The sequence below is a fragment of the Grammomys surdaster genome, unplaced genomic scaffold (genome assembly GCF_004785775.1).
Source record: "Grammomys surdaster isolate TR1022 unplaced genomic scaffold, NIH_TR_1.0 136, whole genome shotgun sequence".
NCBI lineage: Eukaryota > Metazoa > Chordata > Mammalia > Rodentia > Muridae > Grammomys > Grammomys surdaster.
The window spans coordinates 13,400,167-13,427,336 of NW_021604594.1; the positions used below are offsets into that span (position 1 = coordinate 13,400,167).

The 27,170-nt window shown below is 39.7% G+C and overlaps 1 protein-coding gene across 2 annotated transcripts; it reads right to left on the minus strand.

Moving 5' to 3' along the window:
• Positions 1-258: 258 nt before the first annotated feature.
• On the minus strand, positions 259-26,992 carry Dcaf17 (DDB1 and CUL4 associated factor 17). 2 transcript variants are annotated; one of them, XM_028762948.1, is made up of 14 exons: positions 26,617-26,992; positions 26,150-26,253; positions 22,633-22,723; positions 19,193-19,329; positions 17,270-17,348; positions 14,861-14,950; positions 12,189-12,293; positions 11,771-11,876; positions 9,439-9,581; positions 6,869-6,978; positions 4,867-4,954; positions 4,088-4,171; positions 2,872-3,027; positions 259-1,717 (listed from the first exon to the last, which is right to left on the minus strand). In XM_028762948.1, exons 1-14 carry the CDS (start codon positions 26,740-26,742, stop codon positions 1,577-1,579), a joined length of 1,560 nt encoding a protein of 519 aa, XP_028618781.1. In that variant the 5' UTR covers positions 26,743-26,992; the 3' UTR covers positions 259-1,576. The 2 variants fall into 2 exon arrangements, with proteins under 2 accessions (XP_028618781.1, XP_028618782.1); XM_028762949.1 differs by lacking the exons at positions 259-1,717; positions 2,872-3,027; positions 4,088-4,171; positions 4,867-4,954; positions 11,771-11,876 and having other exon boundaries at positions 6,871-6,978; positions 26,617-26,742.
• Positions 26,993-27,170: the final 178 nt, after the last annotated feature.

Below are 27,170 nucleotides of genomic sequence, written 5' to 3' on the forward strand. Positions count from 1 at the left end.
GCAACTGGGTTTCTCAGACAGGGATTCTAAGTAACAGTTTCTCCCTATACGTAGGTTGTCTGTATTTAACATTCTGAAAGTGATTACTGGAATTCAAATATCATGTTTAAATCTGTTCTAACACCGAAGAAATACATTCCTTCCATGAACAATCAAAATTTTCTTCTGGCTAATGAGGTGACGCCCAGGCAGGAAAGAGCTCCTCTTGGTTTCAATTGTGCTACAAGGAAGACGCCACCAGGGGCCAGCAATGCTCAGAAGGGGCCTAACAAAGGCCTCTTTATGTTCTTGTATACATATGAAAATATCACTAAACAGACAGTCACTTAGTAAATAAAATAGAAAATAAGACAAACATCTTTAGCTGTATTAAACAGGGTTCAAATGAGGAAAAGCTTTCACCTGAAATTTGTCTGGAATCTTTTATAACACATGTGCTAGGGAAATAGCCCAATTAGTAAAGTGCTTGCTACATAAGCATAAAAATCTGAGTTTGATGCCCAGCCCCCATGTACATATCTGGGCATGATGGTATGCCTTTAATCCCAGTGCTGGGAAAAAGACAGGAGCATTCCTGACCAGCCAACCAGGCTAGCAATATCAGTAAGCCGAAAGGTCTAGTGAGACCCTATCTGAAAATACGGTAGATGGCTCTTGAGAACACCATTGGTTGACTTCTAGCCTCCAAATGCACATGCACACATGTAGGCACACCTGCAAATATGAACATGCGTGCATACCTGCATCCACATGAACATGCAAATGCGTCCTCAGAAACAAAGTCAAGTGCACTGGTATTTATATACACACACAAACAGACTACAGTCAGTGAGAACATCAAGCCATGAGAATAAGACCACGTTTGAAAACTAAAATTGATATCTTTTTTTTTGGGGGGGGGGGCGGGGGGTTGGTTTTGTTTACAAAGAAGCTGTGGTGATTTTTGGTTCAAAAGAATGATTTTACATTACAAATACTACTTCTAATCCTTAAGCAAAATTTGGTATAGAGTATATAGGATTTCTTTATCTTTTTGTTGACATCTTTAGACCAGGTCTCATGGAGATCAAGCTGGCCTTGAATGTGCTATACAGCTAACTGGCTATACAGCACTGGTTTTGGACTCCTGATCTTTCTGCTTGACCTGCCATGCACTCAGATTACAGGTGTGTGTCACCATACCTGGATTCTATATTTAATATTTTTATTTCTCTCTCCTAGCCTTACTAATTAAAATTTCATAGTAGTCTTTAAGAATTATTTTAATTATCCCTGTATCAATGATGTCTCTTTGACACCTCGATTTAACTGTCCTCTGTCCCCTAGCATTTTATATTCACATTAGCACCTAATCAAAAAGTTTCAAAATGCTGGGTCTCTTGGAACAGCATCCTAGAGAGCATTACATAAGATGGACTCCTTACCACCGTATGTGGTAAGAGTTCAACCTAGTCCTTTGAAGCTAGCACAAGACCTGTTCTGGAAAATACTGCAGAATGTTCCATGCAGATAATGAGGACTAGACATAGCTGACTGAGGTTTTAACAGTGTCTAAAGTTACAATGATTCCGCTGTCTTAACCATTTCTGTTGACAGTTTCCTCCTCTTCTCCAGGGTCACAGACCATCTGGTAAACATAGCAGCTGAAGACCCTGTTGGGCTTCTGTTCGATGTGCAGCACCAAATCTCTGTCAAAGTAGACTTCATGGCTATATGTCTGTAACAAAACACAGTCACACAGGATCTGCTTTTCACATAATCATAGTCACTGTGTGTCACCAAAATACCATAGCATCTATCCTATGCTCCTACATATGTACACAGATGTGGAAGACTTGCCAAAAATGGACTTTTCATTATTTATGTGCATGTAGATGACTAATGGAAAAATACAGAAAATGTAGAGAATGGAAAGAGCTCTGGGCTTAGCCTGGATATGCAGTTCACTGTCAGAGAGCACTTCTGTCTGACTCATGAGCACGTACGACCGTTCATACCTCTCAAGTTCTTACTGATAGGAAAAGGCCTAGGCAGAAGGTATGCCTGTCCTTGTTTTAGCTTTGCATGTGTGCTGTGGAACATGTGCATGCTCACATGTGTGTGGATACCTGTGTGTGTGTGCATGTGTGTTGTGTGCAGACCAGAGGGTGATATCAGATAGCTTCCTCAATTACTCTCTGCTTTATGCCTTGGACCCAGGACTTAGGGATTTGGCTTGTCTAGTCATCTCTGAGATCTTGTCTTCACCTCCACGTCTGGCTGACACATCTGCCAGCATTTACGTGGTGGGTGCTGGGACCCAAACCTAAAGTTCTCACGTTTGCACGGCAGCTGAACCATTCCCCAGCCCTCTTGAAACTTCTTCACTGCCACCACCAACTCATTTTAGGTGGTGCTAGGAACTGAACCTACGGTCTGATGGGCTCATATTCTACCCCCCTGAGCTATATTCCCAGAACATTTATATTTTATAATATTTGGAAGAACAAATATTTCCAAGTGCTGGAACCAACTTGCTTAAATATTGCTTGCCCCTTAACTAACTACGGGAGATAATGTCATTTTAAAAAATGTTACCAAACTCATAATTGGGAGGAACATAAAAGACTATGGTAGGGAAATAACCTGTCTCAAGAATTACAAGGATTTCTTTGTGTTTTCTCACCAGTATCTTCAAGGATATCGGTAAGATGGTATTCTTAATGCTAAGAGAAAGAAGACTTAGAAGTGTTCATTTTGTCTTGTGTGTTGGACAGTAACTTCTTTCATGTGGTCATGGCACAGGTGAATCTGCACTGATATGAACATGTCCTAATAAATGGCACCTGTAGAGGAAACCCTTACAACTTATGTCCCCGTGGTTGTACATACCACATCCCATGACTCCACTAGTGGGATGCTTTTGAGTAAGGTCCCATACTCATTACAGTGGAAATCCAGGTGAGCTTTTCCTTCAGCATCTATTTGAGTAACAGCTACTACAGAAAGCAAGTCCAGCTCATCTTCATAGTCCACGATTTTGAAAGTCTTGGGAAACAGATGAAAGTAGGATCAATTCCAGTTAAAAAGCAAGAATTATATCTACATTCTAAATTTAATTATTCTATCATTTATGAAAATACAACAGAAGGAACAACAAATAAGTGAGAGAATCAGTAGAAATGGATTTCTGTATATACACATAAAACATAGGTCATTCTCCAGATTTCTACATGTTAAGTAAACAGTATTCTATAGACTTGGCAAACAACTACAGAGCACACTGGATCTCTTGGGGTTGGGGTTTCAGGCCTTTGCCTACATGGCCAGTTTGTTGTTATATAAGTGCTGGGACTCAAACTCTGCTCCTCAAACTCAAAAAACAAGTGCTCTTAACTGGCAAGCTACCTCTCCAGCCCAAAAGCATTACCAGTACAACAACCTCACCTTATGGTTGCCAGTTTCTTGTTTAGCTTTGTTCTGTTTTCCTTTTGCTTCTATAGGAATTAGAACCAGGAGCTCATACATGCTATGCAGGCACTCTACCGCTCAACTATATGTATTACTCACTGTGAAGAATCTGCTTCTTAAAAACGACTTATCTTTAAAAATAGTATGTATGTCTATGTCTATGTCTATGTCTATGTCTATGTCTATGTCTATGTCTATGTCTATGTCTATGTGTGTGCTTGCACGTGTTCTCAAATGCAATGGTGGTGCACACCTTTAATCCAGCACTTGGGAAACAGAGGCGGACGGATCTCTGTGAGTTCAAGGCCAGCCTGGTCTACAAATTGAGTTCCAGGATAGCCAGGATTCCATAAAGAAACCCTGTTTTGAAAAAAAAACAAACCAAACAAACAAAATACGTACCTTACAAAAACAAGAAGCAAATCATGTTTTCAAGTTATTTTGGCCCCATAAACTTTACTACAAATAAAACTGTGTGAAAGACTGCAGTAAGACAATAGAAGGGGGTGTGTGTGACACTGAGTGGACCACACACACCCTCCCCCATCCTGGTCCCTGACTCCATGTCTGCTCCAGGGCGGGGGAAACAATAACTGAATGGAAATGGACTGTTGGATTTTCTTTGGGTAAGGAATACCTCTTGTTCTGGGTCATCATCCAGAAGGCTGACATTTCTTTTCACCACACGTCCAGAAGCTGTAACCGTAATTAAGTTTTCCTTCTGATGAGGGGAGAAGGAAAATCAAGACATGCTTTACTGCATGCACTCAAAGACAACCGTCCCCAGAATGCGCTTAAGCCAGCTGGCCCTTCCCAGCACATACATTCCTCTAGCTGACTGAGAAAATTCCAAATTTAATTTAATCTAATTTTCAATCCTTCACTTAGTGAACAATAATTTATTTCAAACAAAAGTCTTAAATGGACAAATGCTAGAACAGGCAAAAATGAATTAATTAAACATTACAGATCTGCTCTTTATTCATCCTTCTGACTTTTGCCTTAACACAGTACAGAAAACTAAAGGTTGATCTGAGTCCAGAAACTTCCCTCTTTAAGGGCCTCACCAAAAGCAAAAGGGCCACACCAAAGGCAAAGTACCAGCTGCAGTTAAGGTATGGTATCTGGTTTTAAAACATTTATACCCCACCTTAACTTCACACAACTATTTAAAACCAAAGACTGACAAATCATCACTAAAAAATTTGAAGAGAAAAAAATAGAAATAAGCGATATAAATTCAGTATAATCAACTCTCTTCAAATCTCATACATAAGTAGGAGTGAGACTAGCTCCTCATGTACAGAAAGTAAACAGACTCCCAAGAGTTATGATGCTTGTAGCTATCAGGCAAACATCACAGTACAAGTTACAAAGACAGTGTTCTACAGAAAGGATATGATACTTTTGACTTACTCTGTCTTCTCTATTGGCCCAAATGACAAAGTCTTCAGAGATCTGATGCTGAGAACTATTATTTTCTACCTCACTTAGCTTCAAAACTCTGGAAAGGAAAAAGAATTCTAAAAACTCTAGATTGCAAAACACCATCAATCTGCCAAAGCTAACCTCAGATGAAGCCCAACGAAGGGAGTCTGCAGCAACCCACTCCTCCTCCACTGACTTGTCTAACATTAACCTCATCATTATAATCCACGGCCTTGTTCACACTCATATTTGTGAAACAGGAAAGCACAGCTATGAGGTGTGGTGCTTACATAAGTAAAGCAGCAGCTGGCTCAGTCCTAAACTTCCAGCCGGTTAATGACACTACAGTGAAACCTCACCTCTCCCTCTGTGCAGCAGGACCTGAGTGTCTCACCCCTCACACTACAGCTGCACTGTTTGTTTCTGAAGAACACATAGCTAAGAATAGCACTTAAGAGTTGACAGTGAGAGAGACAGGGCAGCAATTAATTGGAATGCTGGACTTTCACAAGAGAGCAAAATCTGCCACCAACAATACCATTTTTTTTTAAGGATTGTATTTTAAGATTTGGATTTGCAGAGTATAAATGATCTCATGGGTCAAGCTTATTAATCAAGAGAAAATAAAATAATGTGCTTCCCACCCACAGAAATCTGTTTACATCATTAAAATACTTCAAAAGTACAATGTTCTCAAAGCTCGAAGTCCCATAGGCAAAGAGACTAGCAAGAAGAAGCCACTGTGGCAGGGACAACTAGATTCTTCACAGTAGTGAATGATAAAATAATCAGGTAATGTTTTAAACCCACAGATGAGTTATCTCAATTAGTGGTATATAAAAAGGTACTTATTTTTAAAACCTGGGAAAAAGCCAGGGTTGATGGCACACGCCTTTTATCCCAGCACTTGGGAGGCAGAGGAGGCACACAGATCTCTGTGAGTCTGAGATCATCCTGGTCTACAAAGCAAATTCTAGGACAGCCAGGACCACAGAGATATCCTGACTCAAAAAAAGAAGAAGAAGAAGAAGAAGAAGAAGAAGAAGAAGAAGAAGAAGAAGAAGAAGAAGAAGAAGAAGAAGAACTAAAAAAGGTGTGTGTGTGTGTGTGTGTGTGTGTGGGAAGGGTAGAATATTTTGAATCATGGAATACCTAGACTCAAACAGACAGAAAACTGTGTGAGAAGAAAAGACCTAAATACCGGGGATAAACTGCAGTTAGTGGAAGTATGGGTAAAAGATAAAAAATTGAGACTATTTTGATGCCAGAGAGGCCAAATGAAGACCATTTTAAAGCAGATAGCCAACAGCCAATAGTAAACAAACACTAGCCCGTCCATCAGAACAAACACAAATAATCCTGTCTGAAGGGCACCAGAGCTGAACCTGGGACCTCACACACTCTAGGCAAGTACTGTACTTCTGACCTACATCTCCAGCTCTTTTTTATTTAGGAACAATGTCTCACAAAGTTGCCTAGGCTGGCCTTGAACTTGCAATTTTCCTGCCTTGGCCTTTTGGGCAGCTGAGATTTCAGGCATGTGCCACCTGGCTTAGCTATCTTCTTCGCATCAATCCTAAGAACATTCAGACTCAGTGTAGCACAGTCCTAAAACCCCGGTAGTCAGGGCACAGAAGCAGAATGTCAGTTCAAGGCCAGCCTGGACTACACAACACTTGCAGCCAGTATGAACTACACAGCAAATCCCTAAGAACAAAACAAACCAAACAAATAAAACTCAAAGAGGAAAGAATAATCAATAATTCCCTTTCATTCATTCATATAGCATCTGTCAAGGAACTTATGTGTAAAACTTACAAACAGCAATGGTAAAGCTGAAGGATAACACCAGACTTTGTAGATGATAGTCTCTCAGGAAATTCTCCACACAAGTGAATTTTTCACAGAATTACAATGGTTCCAATCGAAAACAACAATGCCAATAAACATTACAAAAATTGCTTTTAATTTTAATAAAAAAATTGCTCACTTGACTTGATTTGGGCCAACATGTATTATTCTTCCAGAAGCATCAGGGTGGAAATAGATCCAGTCAGATTCTAGTGAACAACACTCCATTTCTTGGATTCCATTTTTTGCCTGAAGTTGGAAAAAATATCCAGGACAGAGATTAGAAGGGTAAATCATTTTCCAAATATAACCCTTTGGTAAGTCACAGGTACAGGAAAGAAAAATCAGCTGACATGGGATGGGTGTCAAGGCCAAATAAACCTGAGGCCTTCCCAGCATTCCCAGTCAGAGATGGCAGATGCCATGCAGTAGATCTCATGCTACTGTATCTCATGCACGCATGTGCGGTGGGGACTATGGGCATGCTCTAGCACCACTGCTGCAGTTGATTTTAATAAACACCCAAAGCAAACATCAACCCCATTTTGTGCCTTCTTAGCCACAGACTGACACACAAACAGAACAAATAGTAGCCCAATGTTTGGAGCCTATTAAACAGCAGATCTGACTCCAAAGTCCACAAACTTTCCATTATTATACACACGCAGTTCCCTACGACTTCCTCCTCCCAACCCTGTCCACAACTACCTGTCAATCAGAAGAGTAGGGAACATTCACATAAGCACGTAACCAAACCAAGAGTCTGACACAGGTCACATACTCTCCTTGACTAAGTCAAATATTAAACTCTCATATCTAAGAAAAGAGTCTAATACTGATTAGCATTTAAGACAAGAAGAGTCTTATTCCAAAACATGTAGGTATGCATTGACATTAAAATAAAGGAAAAAGCCAAGTGTGGTGGTACACCCCTTTAATCCTAGCACTTGGGAGGCAGAAGCAGGCAGAGCTCTGCGAGTTCAAGGCAAGCCTGGTCAAGGCTACATAGTAAGATCCTGTCTCAAGAAGGGGGAATGGGGAGAGAAAGAAAAAAAACACCATATGTTATATGTTCCTGTGGACTCATAGGTTTCACCTCCTACATGGCAGCACCTGGAACTAATATCAGCTTTGGCAATAACATAAATGTGATGAAATACTGGCCTGACCAAATGTTGTAATTGTTATTAAAGAATATGTGATACCTATGATTAAAGACCGCTTATTTATTTATGAGAGAACATATAGAATCAGCTCTTATATAAGAAGAACATTTGCTAAATGTACATAGGATATACAGTGCACAAGGTTTGACTAGATGCGAAATTAGGTGGAATGAGAGTAAGAGTGACTTTCTTCAGCACTGGTGACTGAAGAAAGCCCTAGAGGTGAACAGTCAAACCAGGGTTGTGATAGCAGGAACCAGTGCCTAGAAAATCTTCTATAAAATGTTATAAAAAGGGGATCAGGACAGTGGGAACTGTTAGATGTGACCAAGTGAGAAAATGGAGAGAAAAGTTTTCTTACAAAAGTAAACTAGAAGACACTAGATGCAGTGGCCTATGACATCAGACAATAACAGGACCCAAGAATATGCTGACCTTCAGGAAGGTGAAGGGTGCTGACCTGTGGCTAAACAGAGGCCATAGTGACTGACTGTGCAAGGGCCTTGGAAGGCATGGTGAGGGAACAACTAAATCTACTTCATACAAAGTAAATCTGATATAACAAGAGATTTCAGAATAAACTACATTAACTCAGCAATACAAGCAAAGATGAGGGCCACAGCATGGGTCAAGAAGCGCTAAGAATCTTTGTTTGGGGAATAGAAACAACCCAAAGGAAGAAAATGTATGTCTGACCATGCTCGACCTCAACAAATGATTAAAAGGAAAAAAAAAATCAATGAAAAAAATCCTATTTTGAAAGAAAATTAAGATGAATTTAATGGGTAGAGCTTTTGCTGTTTTGCCATGAACCATTTCTTTCTGTGGCGCCAGAAGCAACTTGAGGAACCCTGACAATGAGCCATCTCAGCGCCAACACTGTGAGTTCCATCTGGTTCTGCTCTCTTCAAAATCAACAACACATTCCACAGCAATTTCGGAGGCAGCCTAAGACTATTCTAGCAACAGTTCCCACGGTGGCATCTGAGAGATGTTTTCCATGGGACTCCCGCAACAAAACTGTTAGCAACGAAACCCTTCGATATGTATGGTGGGTGACACACAGCTAGTCACAGCACTTGGGAGGCCAAGATGGGAGTATCAGGTATTCAAGGCCAGTCTTGCCTACGTTTGAGGTGAGCCTGGGCTACACAGTGTCTAGCACAGAGTTGGTGGTTGTGAGGGAGAGAATGGACAAGAATCCTTGGTGTTCTAAGACCTTTCAAACAGTTGTTTTAAGATTCTGGGTGGCAAAAACACTATTTCCCATATTCTCTGTATTTTAACTTGTCCACAAATGCTAGGTGTGGTGGCACATGCCTTTAATTCCAGCACTGAGGTAGTAAAGCAAGAGAATCTCTGAGTTCCAGGCCAGCTACAACTACATAGAGACCCTGTCTAAATAAATAAATAAAGAAAGAAACAAAAAGGTTCCCAAATTAATGAAAAAGTAATTCCTGGACCTATAGAGATACTAGAAGAGTAGAGAATAAAAATTTCTAATATAAATTTACTGCTGAAAAGTTGAGTACTCATGAATTACCAAGGAATTATCTTTTAGGGCACAAATATGGAAAACTCCTTTCTGTTTCTTCTTATTAGGTGTGATGATGTAGTGCCAAGGATGGCCTCCAATCTGAAAAGCGTTCTCCAGGGATGAAACTTCAAAGAGTGGGGGTGGTGAGTCTGTAGGGATGAGCAAGAGAGATTTATTAGCTTCTCATCTGGGGTGGACTTGCACCATTCATTAACTAGGTTCAACTTTTCTTGGTACATATACATAATTTACGAAGTTCCCTTAATGAAAAATTACTATGCTTGAGAGAATAAAACGCAGTCAGAAAAGAGATTTGTTGCTAAGAGAACAGAAAGCTAGTAGAAAACAAAGTAAGACTGTAAGCTAAATCTCTAGGCATGTATTTTGGTGGGGCTGTGTGGCCTCCATGTGAGCAGACAACAACAACAGCAACGATAACAACAACAATAAAGGAGGCTGAAGGTACTTATTGTGGGGGGTTAGGGAGGCAAATACATAGTAAAACTGTAGCCATCACCGCGGATCTATGTACACGACTCTGAGTTAGCCACAATGTCAATTCCCTGAACAATTGTAGCGGGGAATCGGATCTAATAAAGTTTTGAACGGCAGAGAGATGTTCCATATCATAGGCTAACAGCAAATTTTAGGATGGGGTCTGGTACAATGGAGACCCTAGCAGAGAACAGACACTAACACTCGTATTATCATCAAACAAGTTAATTTTTATAGACATATCCAATCAGTCTCTTGGGGATGGACATCAAAGGGACTGTTGTTGGTGCTTTCTTCTCTTCCTCTTTGATCTCAATCTTAATTATAACAACGTAATAGGTTTGCTCTAGCGCTGTAAGGAGGCACTGCAGTGAGGTCGTAATGTCTTTCGTGGATGTACATAGACAGCTCATCTGTAGGCTCCCGGTTTGTGCCTCCACCTTGAGCACCCTGAGTACTTTTGGTTTGTAAAGCCACTCATCTTAAAGGTGTTACTCTCAGAAAAGACTGTTCATGCAGGAGTTCCATGGGAAATGGGAATGTGTGCTGTTAGGGCTCTTCTGATTTCTGAGTGCTATACACGGGAGAGCATGAATCATGAAAAGGAGCTCACGAACAACTGTGGGGAGACAGAAATCCTTAAAAGATACTTCTTAAGTTCTTTTTATGTACTAAAAAGCGTTTAAGAAAATGAAAATATCTTTAATAAACAAGGGTTTTTTCAAGTAATATAAACTATGAAGAGTGCCCAGTATAACCAATTAAGCTATCCATGAAGTCCAAAATACATGTTTTAAAACTGATTCATTTTTAAGTGAATGTAGAAGTTTTATGAAAAGCTAGCAATACCTCTTAACCTCAGAAATACTTCCTGTATTCAGTATAAACGTGCTCACAAAAGTTCTTTTAAGAATCTTGTCTGCTGTATGTAAGTCACTGTGTGCATGTCTGCCACTAGCAGAGGCCGCAATATGGTGCTGGATCCCCTGGAACTTGAGTTGTAGAAGTTATGATACAAGTGCTGGGAACCGAACATGAGTTTATTCTCACATGGTATTTGAATTTTGTTCATAATTTGCTGACACATGCCCTTTGACTTAATATATTAGAATATTAATATTTTTCTTATTACTTGAAAAACCTTGTCTGTTAAAGATATTTTCATTTTTGTTTGGTTAGTTTTCTTTCCTTCCTTCCTTCCTTCCTCCTTTCTTTTTCTTTTTTGAGGGAACCTAAGGTAGCTCAGGCTGGCCTCAAACTCATTATGTAGACAAGGATGGCCTTGAACTTCTGATCCTCCTGCCTCTACCTCCCATTTTAGGGGTGAGCTACCACACCTGGCTCAGTAAGTTAGTTAAATACAGAAAGGTTTTTTTCTATCTTTACAGAGTCATGCATAACTTTCTTTTTTTATTCTCCTGAGGTCTAGGATCTGCCTACCTTTAGGTAGCATAGCATTAATATTTCCTTTGAAAACGCTATCCTTAGAAATGAGGAGATTTAACAAAATTTAAAAAACCCTAAGCTATAAGGAAGTTAAGAAGGTATGAATTGGTGTAACTCATCATTTTCTAGACAGTGAAATCAAGGATCAGAATGGCTCAGCATCCTCAGGCCTTCACGTTAATGAATGTAATGAATGGGTAGAATTTTGTTGACCTTTATTCAATAGTAAGGGGTGGGTGTGTGTGTGTGCATGTGTGTGTGTATTTTAACTTTTTTCCCTGTATGGAAGTAAAATGAGTCAGTGCATAATCACAGAGAAAAATGTGGACACTTACAATGCAAAACTATATGAGCACTTACTTTCTTAAGGAGAAAAGATCCTGTATAGCCGCCATACCTGTGATTTTAACATTACAAGGAATGCCAAAAGGAGCCTCTCCTACAGTCCCAGTAGTCCCGCCCTGACTGCATGCACACCCTAAGTCAAGTTTCTGTTGCATGAACTAAAAACAAAACAAAACAAAACAAAAATGGTGGCTTTAGAGCCTATTTATTTGCTGTCTGGAAAGAAAAAATAAACTTTACATGTATATGACAGAGAACATGTCTTTATTCAAGGACCTTCTGTTTATCCTCCCCACCCTCCTTGCAAAGGTTACTGTGTCTTTTTCTGTTTCTATAACTTTTATAATTGAAAACTATATGAGTACCCGACTTGTTAAAAACAGTAACAAAAGCCACAAACCACACAACAGCAAAAACCTTTGAGACCAAGCCTCACACCAATGTACTGTGTCCATTGTGCTTTCCTCTACCTGTTCGATGATGGCTTGGAAGCTGTAAAGTCTGACTAGTCCCGAGCTGTACATCACAATCAGGATTCCATGTGACAAGGTAGCATCTGTGACATTCTCGAAAATCTAAGAGGAAAGGCAGATATCACCTAAGAAAAGATCAGACAGAAGGCTAATCTTCTGCTCTTCAAAATGTCTGTATTCCTGCTTTAAATCCAGTCATGTGCTGCCTCACATTAAGACTTAACTAAAATTTAGCAACTTGAGGCTAGAGTGTTATTAGAGGCAAGCAGTAAGCCTTAGGCTGGAGCATCAATAAAAGCCTATACACAGGGCTCAAAATGATGTGTCAGCATACACGTGCTGTACAGCTTTGTCAATACACAGTAATTACAGATTCTACTTTTCATAGAACAGTGGTATACATGGGGGCCATGTAATTTTAAATAAGTATTTATCAGGTATATCCAATAGAGACTCATTATTTACATACTAGAATGTTTTTCATAAAGACAAATATTTATAGTGCTTAGAGGCAAAAAGATTGGATCTTGGAAAGTAGTTATAACAGAAATGACCAACTGCAGATTTGAGTGCATGCATGCGTATACTCGATGTGTATAATGCATGTGTGTGTGCAGGTAGGTAAGCAGGTAAGCCCATGCCTATGTGTGAAGTACAAGAGGAGGACACTAGATGCCCTGTTCTACCACTGTTCACTTTATTCCTTTGAGACAGGGTCTCTCTCTTTCTGAATTTGGAGTTTTCACTTTTGCAGTTAGACTAGCTGCCCAGCAAGCCCTGGGGTAACCTCTCCTGTCCAGTGTTAGGGTTACTGGTACCCATGGCCATGCCTGGACTTTATGTGGAGACTGGGGATCTAAACTCACATTCTCATGACTACAGAGCAAGTATTCTTACACACCAACTCATCTCTCTCGTTCCCAACTCCAGATCTCCTTAAATACTATTATGTTCTTGAATTTCTAACAAGGTTTGATTTTTCAACTGTATAAAAAAACCAACACCATAAAGGACTAAATTCCTTCAGACATTTATTTAGAGTAAGGCCTTGGCTTACTGTTCCCTACATGTTCTACCTTTGAATCTTGTGATGATTTTCTACACAGCTCCGAGAAGAAGCACAGTTCTGTGCCTATGTTAATAGTCAACAAAAAGCAAGGCAGGCATGTCTTTTTTCACAGCACTGAAAGAAGTATAGAAGACATAAAATTCATTTGGATTTCTATTCAGTCAGTGAGGATATACCATGCTAATGAATAGGGTAAGTACACAACTGCTCAAGGGCCTCACCCCTGTATATTCCAGTACATTTAATAAGTGAAAGACATGCTTTAATCCTGCATTACACTAATCAAAGCCAAGTCCCTCAACCGATTATGCTGGACACACAAGAGTAAAGAGGAACAACTTTGACTTTGCCAGTCTTTTTGTGTTTGTTCCTGCTGAAGAATGTAATACAATATAATTACTTAATCCACAGCATAAAGAAAACAATGAAGTTACAAGTTGGGCTTTTGTCATTTTAGTAGAAAGATAATTATGGTTTGCTCTGTGTTGTGTAGCTCCTAGGTTTTTAATTCCCTACCCCTGGTTCCAGTTTGAAAAGAAGTACTTGGTAACTCAAACATTTTAAAGTTAGTAAGTAGCTGTTCAATTTCTAATAGAATACACTGCCACAATGTCTTAAAATTCTTAAAAGTACCTTGTATAAAATAAACAATAAGTGATAACTAGTATTATTCTTTAGTTTGTAAAATTTAGCATAAGCATTCAGAATAGGAACTGTTTAAATAGATTTGTCTTATTTGCTAGGGAATATTAGTAGATTCTTAAGATCTTGTCTTCTTTAATATTTCAAATGTTTAAAGACTAGTAGAAAAACTTCCAAGATAATTTTCCACAAAGCAAAAAAATTTTTAAAAGAAAGAGTATTGACTCTTTTGTTCAGTTGAAATTTGGCCCTCTTTCCCTCCCATGAACTCCACAAATTAAGATAAATGTGAACATAATAAAAACACAAACTGTATGCGTTAGAAAGGTTATATATCCCATTACAAGTCTTGTTTATATACTATAAAGCAAGCTTGAGAGCTGTACCTGCAAGTTTGAGAGCTGTACCTTGTAATTAAAATGAGACATTTTGTTGAAGCATCATGATCATTTTAACGAGCTTTGAAATATTTCCTTTGAAAAAAATTCCTTAGGCATTTCATAATTTTATAAAATAGCAGTTTGTTAATGACCACAGGTTTTCCAACACTAAAAACACTAACCACCTGAGAGGCATAACAACATGCAGGAAGCCGAAGAGATGGTTATGCTTCTTCCCAAGTCAAAGGTTCACATTTTGACATGAAATAAGACACATCAGTAAACATTTCATAGATAGGAGAATATTCTCAATCAAAACATCTAATAAATAAATGAAGATATTACTCTTAATTGTCAATAAAATACTGCAATTAAGTAATTGCAGTATGGAAGAGCACACCTTTAATTCCATCACTTGGGAGGCAGAAACTGGTGGATCTCTGAACCCAAACCTAGCCTGGTTTACATAGTGAGTTCCAGGTTATCCAGGGCTTAATAGAGAGATTTTGCATTTAAAAAAAGGAGAGGGGGGGTGGGAAGAAGGGAGGGAGAGAGGGAAGGAAGAGGTTCGATCTTACCTTTTTGTTGATCTCTAGAATCCCTACAAGTGAAAAGGGCAGAACCCGGAACACTGCGAGGTACAACAAAACAGGCGGCTGAGTGCCTGCCTAGAAGAAGGTAAGAATGGAATTATGGGCAGCTCTCCAAAGTACTTCAGAAAACACTACCTTCATGAGTTCAAAATATACATCTGTCCTAGTGTTCAATTATACAAAACTTTTCATGAATTCAGAATTTCCTTCTATTTAGACTGAAAGTTATTTTACCAGTAAAGGAAACATACTTAAAATGTTCACTAGTCCTCCAGTTCCTAACACACACACTGTACATAAACATAAAACACTACAAGTGGAAACAAGTATTTCTTACCATCAAAATATGGTGTATTTGTATTGTGAACTAGAGTTCTAATAATAAGAAACCTAACCAAAACCATAGTGTTACTATGGTCATATCACCGGTAGGACTTATATTGGTCTGATTGAACTGAAGATAGACAGTTTCTCAGAAAAAGCTTGAATGACTTATCAACTTGAAGAAGAGTGCTCTTTTATTTTGAGAAGCAAGTTCCCAACTATTCATTCACATTACAAAATGCAAAATAATCTCTTTCTTGAGTAAAGAATTCGAGGGAGTATCTAGGATTTATGGACAGCACAGCTGTTGGCCCCATCACAGCACAATTACATGAGCAGAAATAAGGTCTGACTATCAAGACTACCAATCAAAAACCACAGGAAATAAAAGTTAAAACACAAACAAATCCAAAAACAGAGTGTGACGTTTAAAGGCCCAGAGCCTTGTCCTTTCAAAGAGGCATACTTTTACTGAGCTAAGATCCATGCTCCTCAAACCTAAAGGCGGGAGTAATTTGTATATCTTGACCAAGAACTACTGCTTGTTGGCTAGATAGTGTGGGAACAGAGTCTTGAATGCAGAAATGCTTACGAGACTTACTAACATTATCAGGTGATAAAGACCTTAATACCTAGAACCATGCACAGTGAGACTGGTGCAGGTGACACATTAGGCCAGACACTTCTGGAATCTTCATGAATATGGTGTTACTTTGTTACTGTCTTTCATGTTTATACAACACAGCAAAGGTGTGGAAAGAAAGCAACAGGAGATAGTAACTACTTCTCCAGCTGGCTACTTCAACAGTGTGAGAAAAGGTCCAAGAGAGACAATAAAAGGCATGTGGTCATGCTATTGAGATGATTTGGCAAGATATAGAAAATATTTATAATAAATAACCATCATTAAAAGTAAGTTTAGATCTGGTGAAATGGCTCCATGATGAGGTCTTTGACCTCTGGATCCTATAGGGTAAGAAGGAGAAATGACTCCTGCAAGCTGTCCTCTGTCCTCCTCTATGTGTATGCTGTGACATGTGCCCCAAGCCCCACACATATAGATAGATTAGTGTAACTTAAAAATTGTTTAATGAGGTTTAAAGAGCTAACCAACAGCTTATTTGGCTCCGTGGCATATACAAAGACCGGGAAGGCAGATAAGAGGACCAAAATGCAGAGGGTGACAGAAGGTGCTGTTGTGTTGATAAGGGAACACCTGATGTGGTTATTTACATAAGGTAAAGAGAGAAACCATTTAATTTGTTAAAAGGTACCTAAGTTAGGTACAGGAACACACACTTGCAATCACAGCATTTGGCAGGCTGAGGCAGGAGAATCTCAACTGGAAGACACACTAGGCTACACAGCCAGACTCTGTCTCAACATAAACCAAAACATAAAACACTTCAAACAAAAAGGCACCCAAGAATTCTAAGTTTACCTGAATTCTAAGAATTACCTGACAGTCAGTGTTACAGGATTTTAAAAAGGCTGTTTTACATTAGCCCTAGGAGGAACTTGCCAAAAAAGCAAACAAAATTGTTGCTTATTATAGTTTTTTTTTAAAATGTCCTGTCCTGAGATAAAAACAGAAAATCTCTATGAGAAAAAAAATCTGTATTTTATAAAAATGTTCAATAAATACTTTCTAAGGATTTCCTTTTTTTTCCCCGAGATTCTAAGGATTTCCTAAGTTTGATAGGTAGTTCTAGGCTTTATAAGGTCTAGTAAATTCTGTGTTGTGGGTTTTTGTTTTTTTTAAACAGGGACTCATGCAGCCTTGGCTGGCCTGGATCTGAGATCTTCCTGCTTCTGTAAGAGCTGGGATTAAGGACTTGCACCAGGATCCCTGAGCAATTCTGGATGATTCTTTAAGGAGTACAGACAGCTGAGGGATGTAGCTTAGCACTAGAGCAATGCAGGCATACATAAATCAATAATCTCCAGTACCCAAAAATAAGTAGACAGAAAACAGAGAGAGGCCCATATGAATAGTCTGCTTCAAATTTAACAGCACTTGCTTTCACAAGTGTGCACATTCCAAGGACACATGTGTTGAATGCTGCAGACCTGCCGAGCTGCTGCAGAGCCTTTGTTCTGAGCCGACTTCACTGCAATAACCTCTTGAGGGGTGTCCCAGCTCAGGTACCTTTTGAAGGAACAAAGAGGAATTTAATGTTTGGATCAGTCCCCTTAAACTCAAAATCGAAACACTATACTTTATTTACTTGTCTATTGTTATTTCACATGCTTGGTTTTTGAGATAAAATCTGGCCTGTGACTCTTTAGGTAGCCCAGGCTGAATCTGAACCAGCTGTTCTATTGCTGAGTATCCAGTGCTGAAATGACAGGCATGAACCACCGTGCTTGGTGTGCTACTTTATAATTAAGCTTTTTTAATAACTTAAATAATAATAGCAAAGTAATCTATTTTAAAACAAATAACTTTAATAATTTTTTTCTAGATCCTTATACGGATATAGCTCAACTTAAATCTTAGTTCTTCTAGACTCTTAAATAATTATCTTCTAATGAAAACAAATTTTTTTGAGACAAAGCCTCGTTTAGCCCTGGCGGTGAACTTGCTATGTTACTGAGGATAACTGTGAAAGCCCCATCTTCTCAGCTCAGCCCTTTAAATGTTGTGGGTTTAAGAGGATGTGCTGTCATGCCACTTAAAAAAAATTGGTTTTGAGAAGGATGTTGAGATGGCTCAGTGGTTAAGAGCACTTGTTAGTGGTGCAGAGGATCCAGGCTCAGTTACCAGTATCCACATGGTGGCTCACAACCATCCCTAACTCCAGTTCCAGGGAATCTGATGTCCTCTTCTGACCTCCATGGCCACTGGGCATACATGATGCATACACACACAAGCAGACAGAACATTCACAAGAAAGAAAGAAAGAAAGAAAGAAAGAAAGAAAGAAAGAAAGAAAGAAAGGAAGGAAGGAAGGAAGGAAGGAAGGAAGGAAGGAAGGAAGGAAGGAAGGAAGGAAGGAAGGAAGGAAGGAAGAGGGAAAGAAAGAGAGAGAGAAAGAGAGAGAGAAAGAAAGAAATAGGATGAATACATCTATAAAACCATTTTTAACCTAAGAGCATTCAAACCTTAGAAATCACCAGGGCTAGGGATGTGGTTCAGTTGGGAGAGTGCTTGCCCAGGATGCACAAACCCTGCTTCAACACCAGTACAGAAAAACCTGGTGTGATATGGATGCCTGCAATCCCAGAACTGGAGAGGAGGAGGCGGGATTTCAAGGTTAGTTTGAGAGCCAGTCTCAAAAAGCAAGCAAGGAAGCAAGCAATCAAGCAGACAAACACAAACAAAACACCCCCCACATACTTGCACATGCAAACACACATACACAAATCATTTCAAATTTTTTTTTATTTATTTTTTCATTTATTTTGGTTTTTCAGACAGGGCTTCTCTGTGTAGCCCTGGCTGTCCTGGAACTCACTGTGTAGACCAGTATGGCCTTGAACTCATAGAGATCCACCTGCCTCTGTCTCCTGAGTTCTGGGATTAAAGGCATACACCATTACACTAATTTCCAATTTAAAATGGGAGTCATTAAAAAGTATTAAAAATATTACTTTTACAAATTGCATATTCATTTTTACTCTAAAATTTACAAGTCCTTAAAAATTAGTAGTTGCAATTGCATTTCTTGGATTGTACTAGAACGGGAACTCACCAGCCATCTACCTGTAACTACTTTGTGGCTAATTACTTATTTGGAATACAAAGATAAATAAAGTAGGTCATGAGCCTCAAGTATTCAACTAGAGTAAAGTAGAGAACAAAAAGAGTAGATTATAAAGAAACTGGGGTTATAAAATACATAGAAGAAACTGGGATTATACAGAAACTAGGTCATAAAATACACAAGGAAAACTGGGGACACAGGGCAGGACTGGAGAGAGGTTTAAGATTTCCTAGGCCACAGGTCTCACATTTTTACAACAAAATTTTAAATAATAATCTCACATTACCTGAATTTGCAATAGGAAGCAAGGTATATTTTCTCCAGGATTTCTCCTGTAGTTGCTGATATACGAAGCAGCCAATTATGAGCAGTCAGTGCTATGAGTGAGGATTTATAGTCTGATGGGTCAGGAAGTATTTCTCCCTAAAAAACAAATAAACAAGACCGGGGTATAAAAACAAATTGTCTGGCTATGAAAAATCTGCAGTACTCTATGTCCAAAGAAAATGGCTAGTTACCTCGTCAAATAAGTAAATCACAGAATATCAATTGCACAGATGAAGGTGGGAAAGACAAGGCTGGGGGCTGTTACTTTAACCATTCTTTATGTTTTAATGCTTTTAGAATTTATCATCATCATTACTGTATACCTATGGGTACACAAGCAACAGTACACATGTGGAGGTCAGAAGACAACTGGGTAGACTCAGCTTTCTCTCGCCACTTGTTTGTTTGTTTGTTTGTTTAAATGCAAGCTGGCCATATTCTCAGAGATCTGCTTGCCTCTGCCTGCCTAGTGCTGAGATTGAAGGTGTGCACCATGCTCAACTCTCTCACCTTTCTGTGGGTTCTGGAGCTCAAACCCAGGTTGTCTAGCTTGCGCCACTGGGAAGCAAGTGCCTTTAACCACTAGCCATCCCACTGGTACAGCTCTACTGCAGAAGGGAAAGGGGAGCAAATGTGCTGACTTTCAATTAGTCAACTTCTGAATTGAAGTTGAAATTAATGTAGCATTTGTTTACATAAAACATGAACAGGAAAGAAGCTGCTGTTGGCCTCTGCAAAAGCTGTCTTCCCTCTCAAATTCCAAGGAAAGAACCATTTGCTTTAAGTCTGCTTGGTTCCACTTATTTTTGTTGTTTCTCAGGCAGACCCTGACCTGGTCAGGGCAGACTGTGACCTGGTCCTCCTGCACACATGCTGATGCTGTGATTTTTAAATGTACTTACTAGCCACTTTTACTTAACTCATAGGCAATGACATGAATGGTTTTATACTATAAATGACTTATGTATTATTTCATGTAGTTTTAAAATGTCTACTATTCCTATTTAGCCCATTAGAGAGACATTTGAAACAAGTATATATTATAGATTTGAACTATTCTCTTAAACCAGAAGGACATTTCATATATTATTTCAGAAATAAAATAGAGTATTAATTTTAAAGTAGTTTTGCACTCATATATTAATATGAATACAGTATTCCTCTGAGTTTTTCATAAAAAATGTTGTGTCACCACAAATAAAAACAAAATCATTTAAGTGTTTATGGAATGAGAGTAGGTTAGCTTCATTTTTCCAGGACTGCTCTATATTTTGGGTGTTTGAGTTGGTATATTCAATCTTTCTCAATTAAGAAACCTATCATCTCTCTAAACTCCCTCAAGAAAATAGATTAAAAGGTTCTAAATGGTTCAAGGCACAATTATTTACAGCTTTCAATTAAGGAGGAAAAAATAGGCTTCTAACTTTCTAATTTTTAAAAAGGAGGCTTCTATGAAAAGAGTAATTATGGTGGGGGTGATAGTTAAAAAAATTATAGCTTTATGGAAAAACAACAGCCTAGAAAAAATTAACATTAAATTCAGAATACGACTGCTTATGGCTTAGACAGTACTTTTGGTTACAGACTGGGAGTTCTCTTCTTTTGAAGAGCGACCAACCAGACTTACAGATGTGATTAATTCGCTGCAGTGCTTCTTAAGAGAATTTCCTAGAAACAATGTTATGGAAAACTTACAAAAGATGAACTGTCCCTCAAAAAAAGGGCTTTGATTAGAGGAGTTTGGTACAAGGGCTCCACAAGCACTGTGCAGCTAGAAGGATTAGAAGCAGCCTGTTAAAGCCTGAGGAGGAGACTTACACACATCCTTGTAACTGTCAATATCCCACAGTTATTCTTCCCCAGACCAATCACTCTTAGTTTCTCTGGTGTCTGAATGCTACCGTCCCAAGGAAACAGTGTCCTGAAGGGCACATGCCAGGGCAACACTGTAAACGGTATGACTTTTGCTACTGTAGCTTTAATTTTTATACTATTATTTTCCTAACTACAGTCATAGGTGGAATTTATCTACTTTCAAAAATCCACATAATAGCTGCTCTCACAAAAATCTGTCTTAGTACAGGGGTGGAATGATCTCAAACACTAAGGACGACTGTAAACTACCTATAGTTATAAACTTTTAATCAATTTCTACCTTATCAAAATTTACAAATGATCTCTAACTTAAAATTTTTCATAATAAATTGAACATAGTGATACATGCCTACCGTCCCAGCAGTCAGGGGTGGATGAAGTCCAAGGTTCAAGCTCACAGGCAGCTACACATCAAATCTTAAGCTAGCCTGGGCTCATACATGAGCCTGTTCAAAATAAATAAATGAATTCCAAATACTGATTAAAAACATATGTGTATCTGTATGTGTGTATGTGTCTGTATATCTGTGTGTGTGTGTGCGTGCATGTGCCTGTGTATCTCTGTGTGTTTGTGTGTGTGTTGTATGTGTGTGCGCATGCACATATGGGGAGGTCATCAGACAACTTTTGGAACTCAGTTCTTACTTCTCCTATGTGTGTCCTGGTGACTGAACTCAGCCCATCAGACTTGGCAGTAAGCGTCATTACCTATTGAGCTACCTTTCCAGCCTGTAATATTGATGTTTTTTAAAATGATTTTGTAATGATACTGAAAAGACACATTCTCTTCCTGGTTTTCTTCAAGATTTGAGAATCACAATAAGTTTTAAATTTTATCCTTGAAATAATGCACTAATAATGACTAGTTCTTTTAAGCTAAAATACTTTAAAGAACATTGTGGAAGAGGGGAGAGAAAGGATACAAAAGCCAGATGTCTAGCACAGCTGCTATGAGGTTGTAGTTTCTATATATGGCAGGGACTTGCACCCATGAAATCTCAACAATACTACTGCCTAAAAAAGACCTGCACTATGGCAACACTAGCTGAAAACCCAACACTGATGGGGAAATCTCACAAAGCCCCGCCCCTAGATGAAGAGCTAGAGGCAATTAATGGCTTCTTAGAGAGGGGAAATCGGTCCTTGCCAGGGACAAGCCTCACCACAGGTTATCCAACCCAAAGTCAGCTCTAAACACATATGTACATGAACAAGAGTAAACGGACTCAGCAGGTTCTATTTACATACCATTTGTGTGCGCGTGTGTGTGTGTGTGTGCGTGTGTGTGTGCGCGAGTGTGCGTGTCCAATAATCAAGACGAGGCCATGAACTTGAGAAGAAGTGTGTATAGGGGAACATGAAAGGAATTGAAATAGGAAGAGAGCGAGGAAGAAATTATGTAAATACAGTACTCGTGTATAGAATTCTTTTTTTAAAATGAGGTAAATGTAAACATAGATAACTAAACAAACATTGAAGTGTAGGGGAAGCTTTAAAAAGCAATGCTCTAGAAAGAAATCTCACCACTGGGCATTCCCATAATAAAGCGTCCTCAATTTTTTCTGATTTGGAACATTTTGGCATTTCGTAAAGTTTTCTTGGCTCTGATGCAACACTGGGGAAAAAAGAAAAAAAGCATTATCAGTATCATTATTATTATTGTTATTATTATTAAGTTTTAAACTGAGGTGATCTTTGCTCCGACATTTCTTTTACATGTCTGTAGCCCCAGATTCCAACTTTCTATTGTTTTCCTTAACTGTTCTGTTCTTTTTTTTCTAATCACAAATTTGTAATACACAAACACAAGAAAAAAAATGTTAAAAAAAAAATCGAGAGAGATGTTTTGGCAGCTAACAGCACATGTCACTCTTCCAGAGGACTCGTTTGGTTCCTACCACCCACATCAGGAGGCTCACAACTCTCCGTAATTCCGATTCCAGGGCAGCCAAAGCCTCGGGACTCACACATGTCCATGCACACAGATGCATATGCATAAATAAAATTAATAAAAATAATAAATCACTTAAACATGCATTTTGGTTCATCTTCCAGATTTTCCTTATGTAAATAAAGTTACCTGGAGATTGTTTTACAAAATAGAATTATACTGAATTCTTAATTAAATCCTTAAACATTTACTGTAAATATCTGTTGAACTCATTGAGTTTATTCTATTGCTCTTAAGAAGGATAATAGATTAAAAAAAAAAGTTCCCATTATGTGTTAGCTAGTTTTATGTCAACTTCACACACACTAGAATAATCAGAGAAGAGGGAACCTCAAGCAAGAAAATGTCTATAAAATCATGCTGTAGGAAAGCCTGCAGGCATTTTCTTAATTAGTGACTGATGAGTGTACCATTGTGGGTGGTGCCACCCCTAGGCTGGTAGTCCTGGGTTCTATATGAAGCAGGCTGAGCAAACCAGAGGAGCAAGTCAGTGAGCGGCATTCCTCTATATCAGCTCCTGCCTCCAGGTTCCTGTCATGTTTGAGTTCCTGTCCTGACTTTCTTCAGGGATGAACAGTGATGTGGAAGCACAAGCCAAATAAACCCTTTTCTCCCCAAGTTTGTTTTATCATGGTGTTTCCTAACAGCATAGTGACTCTGACTAAGACATTTTGAATGAGCATTTGTGTATACAAAAATAAACACACTCTCTTTATGTCTAATTTATTCCTTTCATAAATATTATATATGTGTCTATTTCTACTATCTTTGAACATGTATCTTCCAGCAACTTTAAGCTAGCCTGGGAAACATTTCAGGCCCTCTGTCAGCGACCCCCCTCCCCACCTTCCCGGAACTACACTCATACCCTCTTTACCTAAAAAAGTGAAAACTGTATCCTTGATGCTTACTTTCGAAACAATCTTGCTATGGGTGCCCAGCCTGTCCCCAAGCACTCCTCCTTGCCTCAGCTTCCCTGGGTGAGGCTACAGCTCCCTACCCCACCCCCTGCTAGTCTCTACTCTGACAACTACTGAGATTCAGTCATAGATGTCTTCTTTTCTTTTTAACTGATGAACTTTAAAGTTCAACTATTGAGAAGAGAAACCATTTCCAGGATGACATTTTATTCACCTCTGATATTCTCTCTGTAACTCAAAGGTTTAAATCAAACTGAATGTCACAGGAGTGAAAGCAATCTCATGCAATTCTACCTGTGGGTGCAACCCTCCTCAACAGCACGGTGAAGAACACCTGTATCATTTATCACTACGACATTAATCAATGGCATTTACTCTGACTGAACTTTTTAAAATCAAAACAACTGTCATCGACTTGGGAAGGCACCACACTGGGTATGAAACGGTGCCTAAGAGTCACTCTTAATACTGCAAAGCAGATAATGGGTATCATGAACGTATAAAAGAATGTCCAGACTGCCATTGCTAAAATCAGAAGCATATAGACACTGTCTTCAGGAAAACTGAAGAAATGATTAAAGGACAACCACTTAAAGCCTTTGGTTTTTCTCATAAAAGCACAGGAAGAAGCATTTATTCCAGAAAGCCTCCTGGGATTCAGTAAGAACAGTGGGAGTCCATGGTGTTTGACCCAGACATGTTCCCTTCCTGCCTTCCTTCTAGCTCAACAACAGTCTCAACTGTTAGGACTGAGTTCCAGGATCCTTCCCTCATTGCTCTGACTCAGACGGCAATCTCTGGAAATGGGAAGGGTGAGAGCATTTTCACCCACCCCCAGCCATGTGTTGTTGCGGCTGAGTCCTACATTAGTATAGTTGAAAGTTGGGGCTCCCATGGAGGCTCTACTTTGGGTGTAGAATAACTGGGCCCTGAGTACACCTCTCTTTGTAAGGTCCAGATGGGCCTTATCTTTCTTTCCTGGCCTGAGTATTCCCTCCAACTGAACTGCTCAGCTTTTACTATTGGAGGAGTCCTGCATCAGTGCCTAGGACGGGCTTCATGGCATTGGCCTGAAGACTGCCTGGGAAAAGCAGGTCACAAAGCAGCCCCTAGTTCTTTCCAATAAAACTGACTTTATCTGCAACAGATGAGGAGAATTTCAAGTGTGTGTGTGCACTCTGTAAATCATTGGAAGTTACATCCAAGGGCGAGTGGGTAGATCCACTAGCACTAAAGGCTTAAATTGTAGGTTGGGCAATTTGTCAAAGAACCAAAGAAAGATATCAACTAGAGACAAGGCGAACCTCAACAATCACTAGTCTCTCTGACTTCTAGTTTCTGATCCAACAAGAAAAGAGCTTAGATGTTATCACTTCTGAGATAGCTTCAGCTGGTGCCAGGCAATCCTGAGGACCAAGTTTAGATCCCCAACACTCATGGTTTCTGCCACTTGTAATCCTAGAGTTGTGGAGGTGGAAACAGGCAAATTCATAGGGCTTGCTGGCCAGGCCATCTACCGGAATCCTAGCTTCCCAGTTCAGTGAAAGGAGAATCTATCTCAACAACAAGGTGATTAGCTCCTGAGGAATACCACTGAAGGCTGACACACAGAAAAATGCCCATAATTTTTACACATGCAAAGTGAAAGATAAAGAGAGGCAATTCCATAATTTCTTAATCTAGGTAATGGGCATGGAAGCATCAATTTATTGTGGTATTCTCTTCAGCCTGACCTTGAGTGGCTAGAGGCTGTTAAAATATTATTTATCTAAAAATACTATACTTTTGTTTGAATATTTTTTTCTCTTAGGGGAAAAAAATAAGTACTTCTAAAACAAAATACCCATCTTCTAAGCATCATCTAATTATTTCACAACCTGTTTTCTCAACTCTGATCTTTAAATGGTATAAAACATCAAATTGTGCTGAGAAACGTATTATTTTTGCCTGTGCTATAATTTTGTGTGAAATAAAGTATTTACGAAGACGAAGTCGGCAACTTTAGACTTAACAAGTTTTTAAGATCACATACATTTTCCACCTAGTTTTATTACGGACTCATTTTTTTTTTTTCATCTTCCTATTTCACTAAGCACTAAAGAAGCCACGTGGTTCTATAAAAACTACGGGTCAGGTGGATTACAGCAAAAAATCATCACCAAGAATTTACCTGCTGACACAGCACCGGTAATTATCAAAATATATTCTTCCTCTCTCATAGGCTATAGGTGACTTGGAATGAGTCGTCCAAACATTCTTAAATTTAGTACTCTCCTGAAAGATACAAAGATTTTCAGTTTAGGAAAGAACTCAGCCCCCTATTATAGAACCATTTTAGGTGGGTAGTTTAAATCTACAGTTTTTAAGTACATTGTTTCTTATTTTTTCCTCCCTTTGCCCATAGGTGTTGGTTTAATTGGATGTCCACATTTTTAATCAATTGTTTGCAGGAAGGCAAAAGCTTTTTAAAACTACAGCTAGGCAGCAGACCTTTGAGTGCCTATTTTCTAACACCCTAATTGCAGGACATGGATGCCCCTCCCCACGTCTGACCCTCAAAGGGGAAACAGAGCGCGTAAAAAACTGCAGCCCGGCAAGAGGTTGAACCCCGGGCACCCGGGCTACGGCGGGCGTCACCTGGCACACCAGCGCCCGCAGGATGCCCAGGTTCGTCCTCTGCACCACGCCCGCGTCGCGCGCGTAGAAGCCCAGAGCCCGGCGACTCAGCGTGCGGCACACATTGGCTTTCCGGGTCCGGCCCATGGAGGCTCGGGGTCCGCAGGGCCCAGGAGGGGCGCGCCCCTCACTTCCGCGAGGGTTGGCAGACGCCACCTGCGAGCCTCAAGGGAAGGCTGACGCGAGAGCCCCACACTGGGGAGTCGGGACAGAGACAAGACGTAGCGCCACAAGGGTTTGGCGCAAAGGAACAGAACCAACGGTGCCTTCCTGGCCTTTCTTTCTGCTCTCGGGATTGCCGCTGCACCTCGCGGCCCGCCGTAGCCACTCCCTCTCCCGGAAATGTAGTTCTCACGGCCTTTCCCCCCGGCTTCTCTTTTCAGAACTACATTTTCCGTCAGGCAGAGCGGAGGGCTGGCCCCGCCCCGCCCCGCTCCGCTCCCAGCCCGCTTCTTCTGGCCCTAATAGGCTGAGCCGTAGGGCTGCGCAGTGGGTCGGGTAGCCTTCCGGGCTGC

What these genes read in the sequence shown, in the direction of transcription:
- Dcaf17 (XM_028762948.1), bottom strand. Translation starts at nt 26,742, where the DNA reads ATGGGCCGGACCCGGAAAGCCAATGTGTGCCGCACGCTGAGTCGCCGG. An exon ending in GGGCCAATAGAGAAGACAGA is followed by an intron (nt 4,172 to 4,866) that starts GTAAGTCAAAAG and finishes TCCCCTCATCAG; the next exon opens with AAGGAAAACTTAATTACGGT. An exon ending in ATGATGACCCAGAACAAGAG is followed by an intron (nt 3,028 to 4,087) that starts GTATTCCTTACC and finishes CTGTTTCCCAAG; the next exon opens with ACTTTCAAAATCGTGGACTA.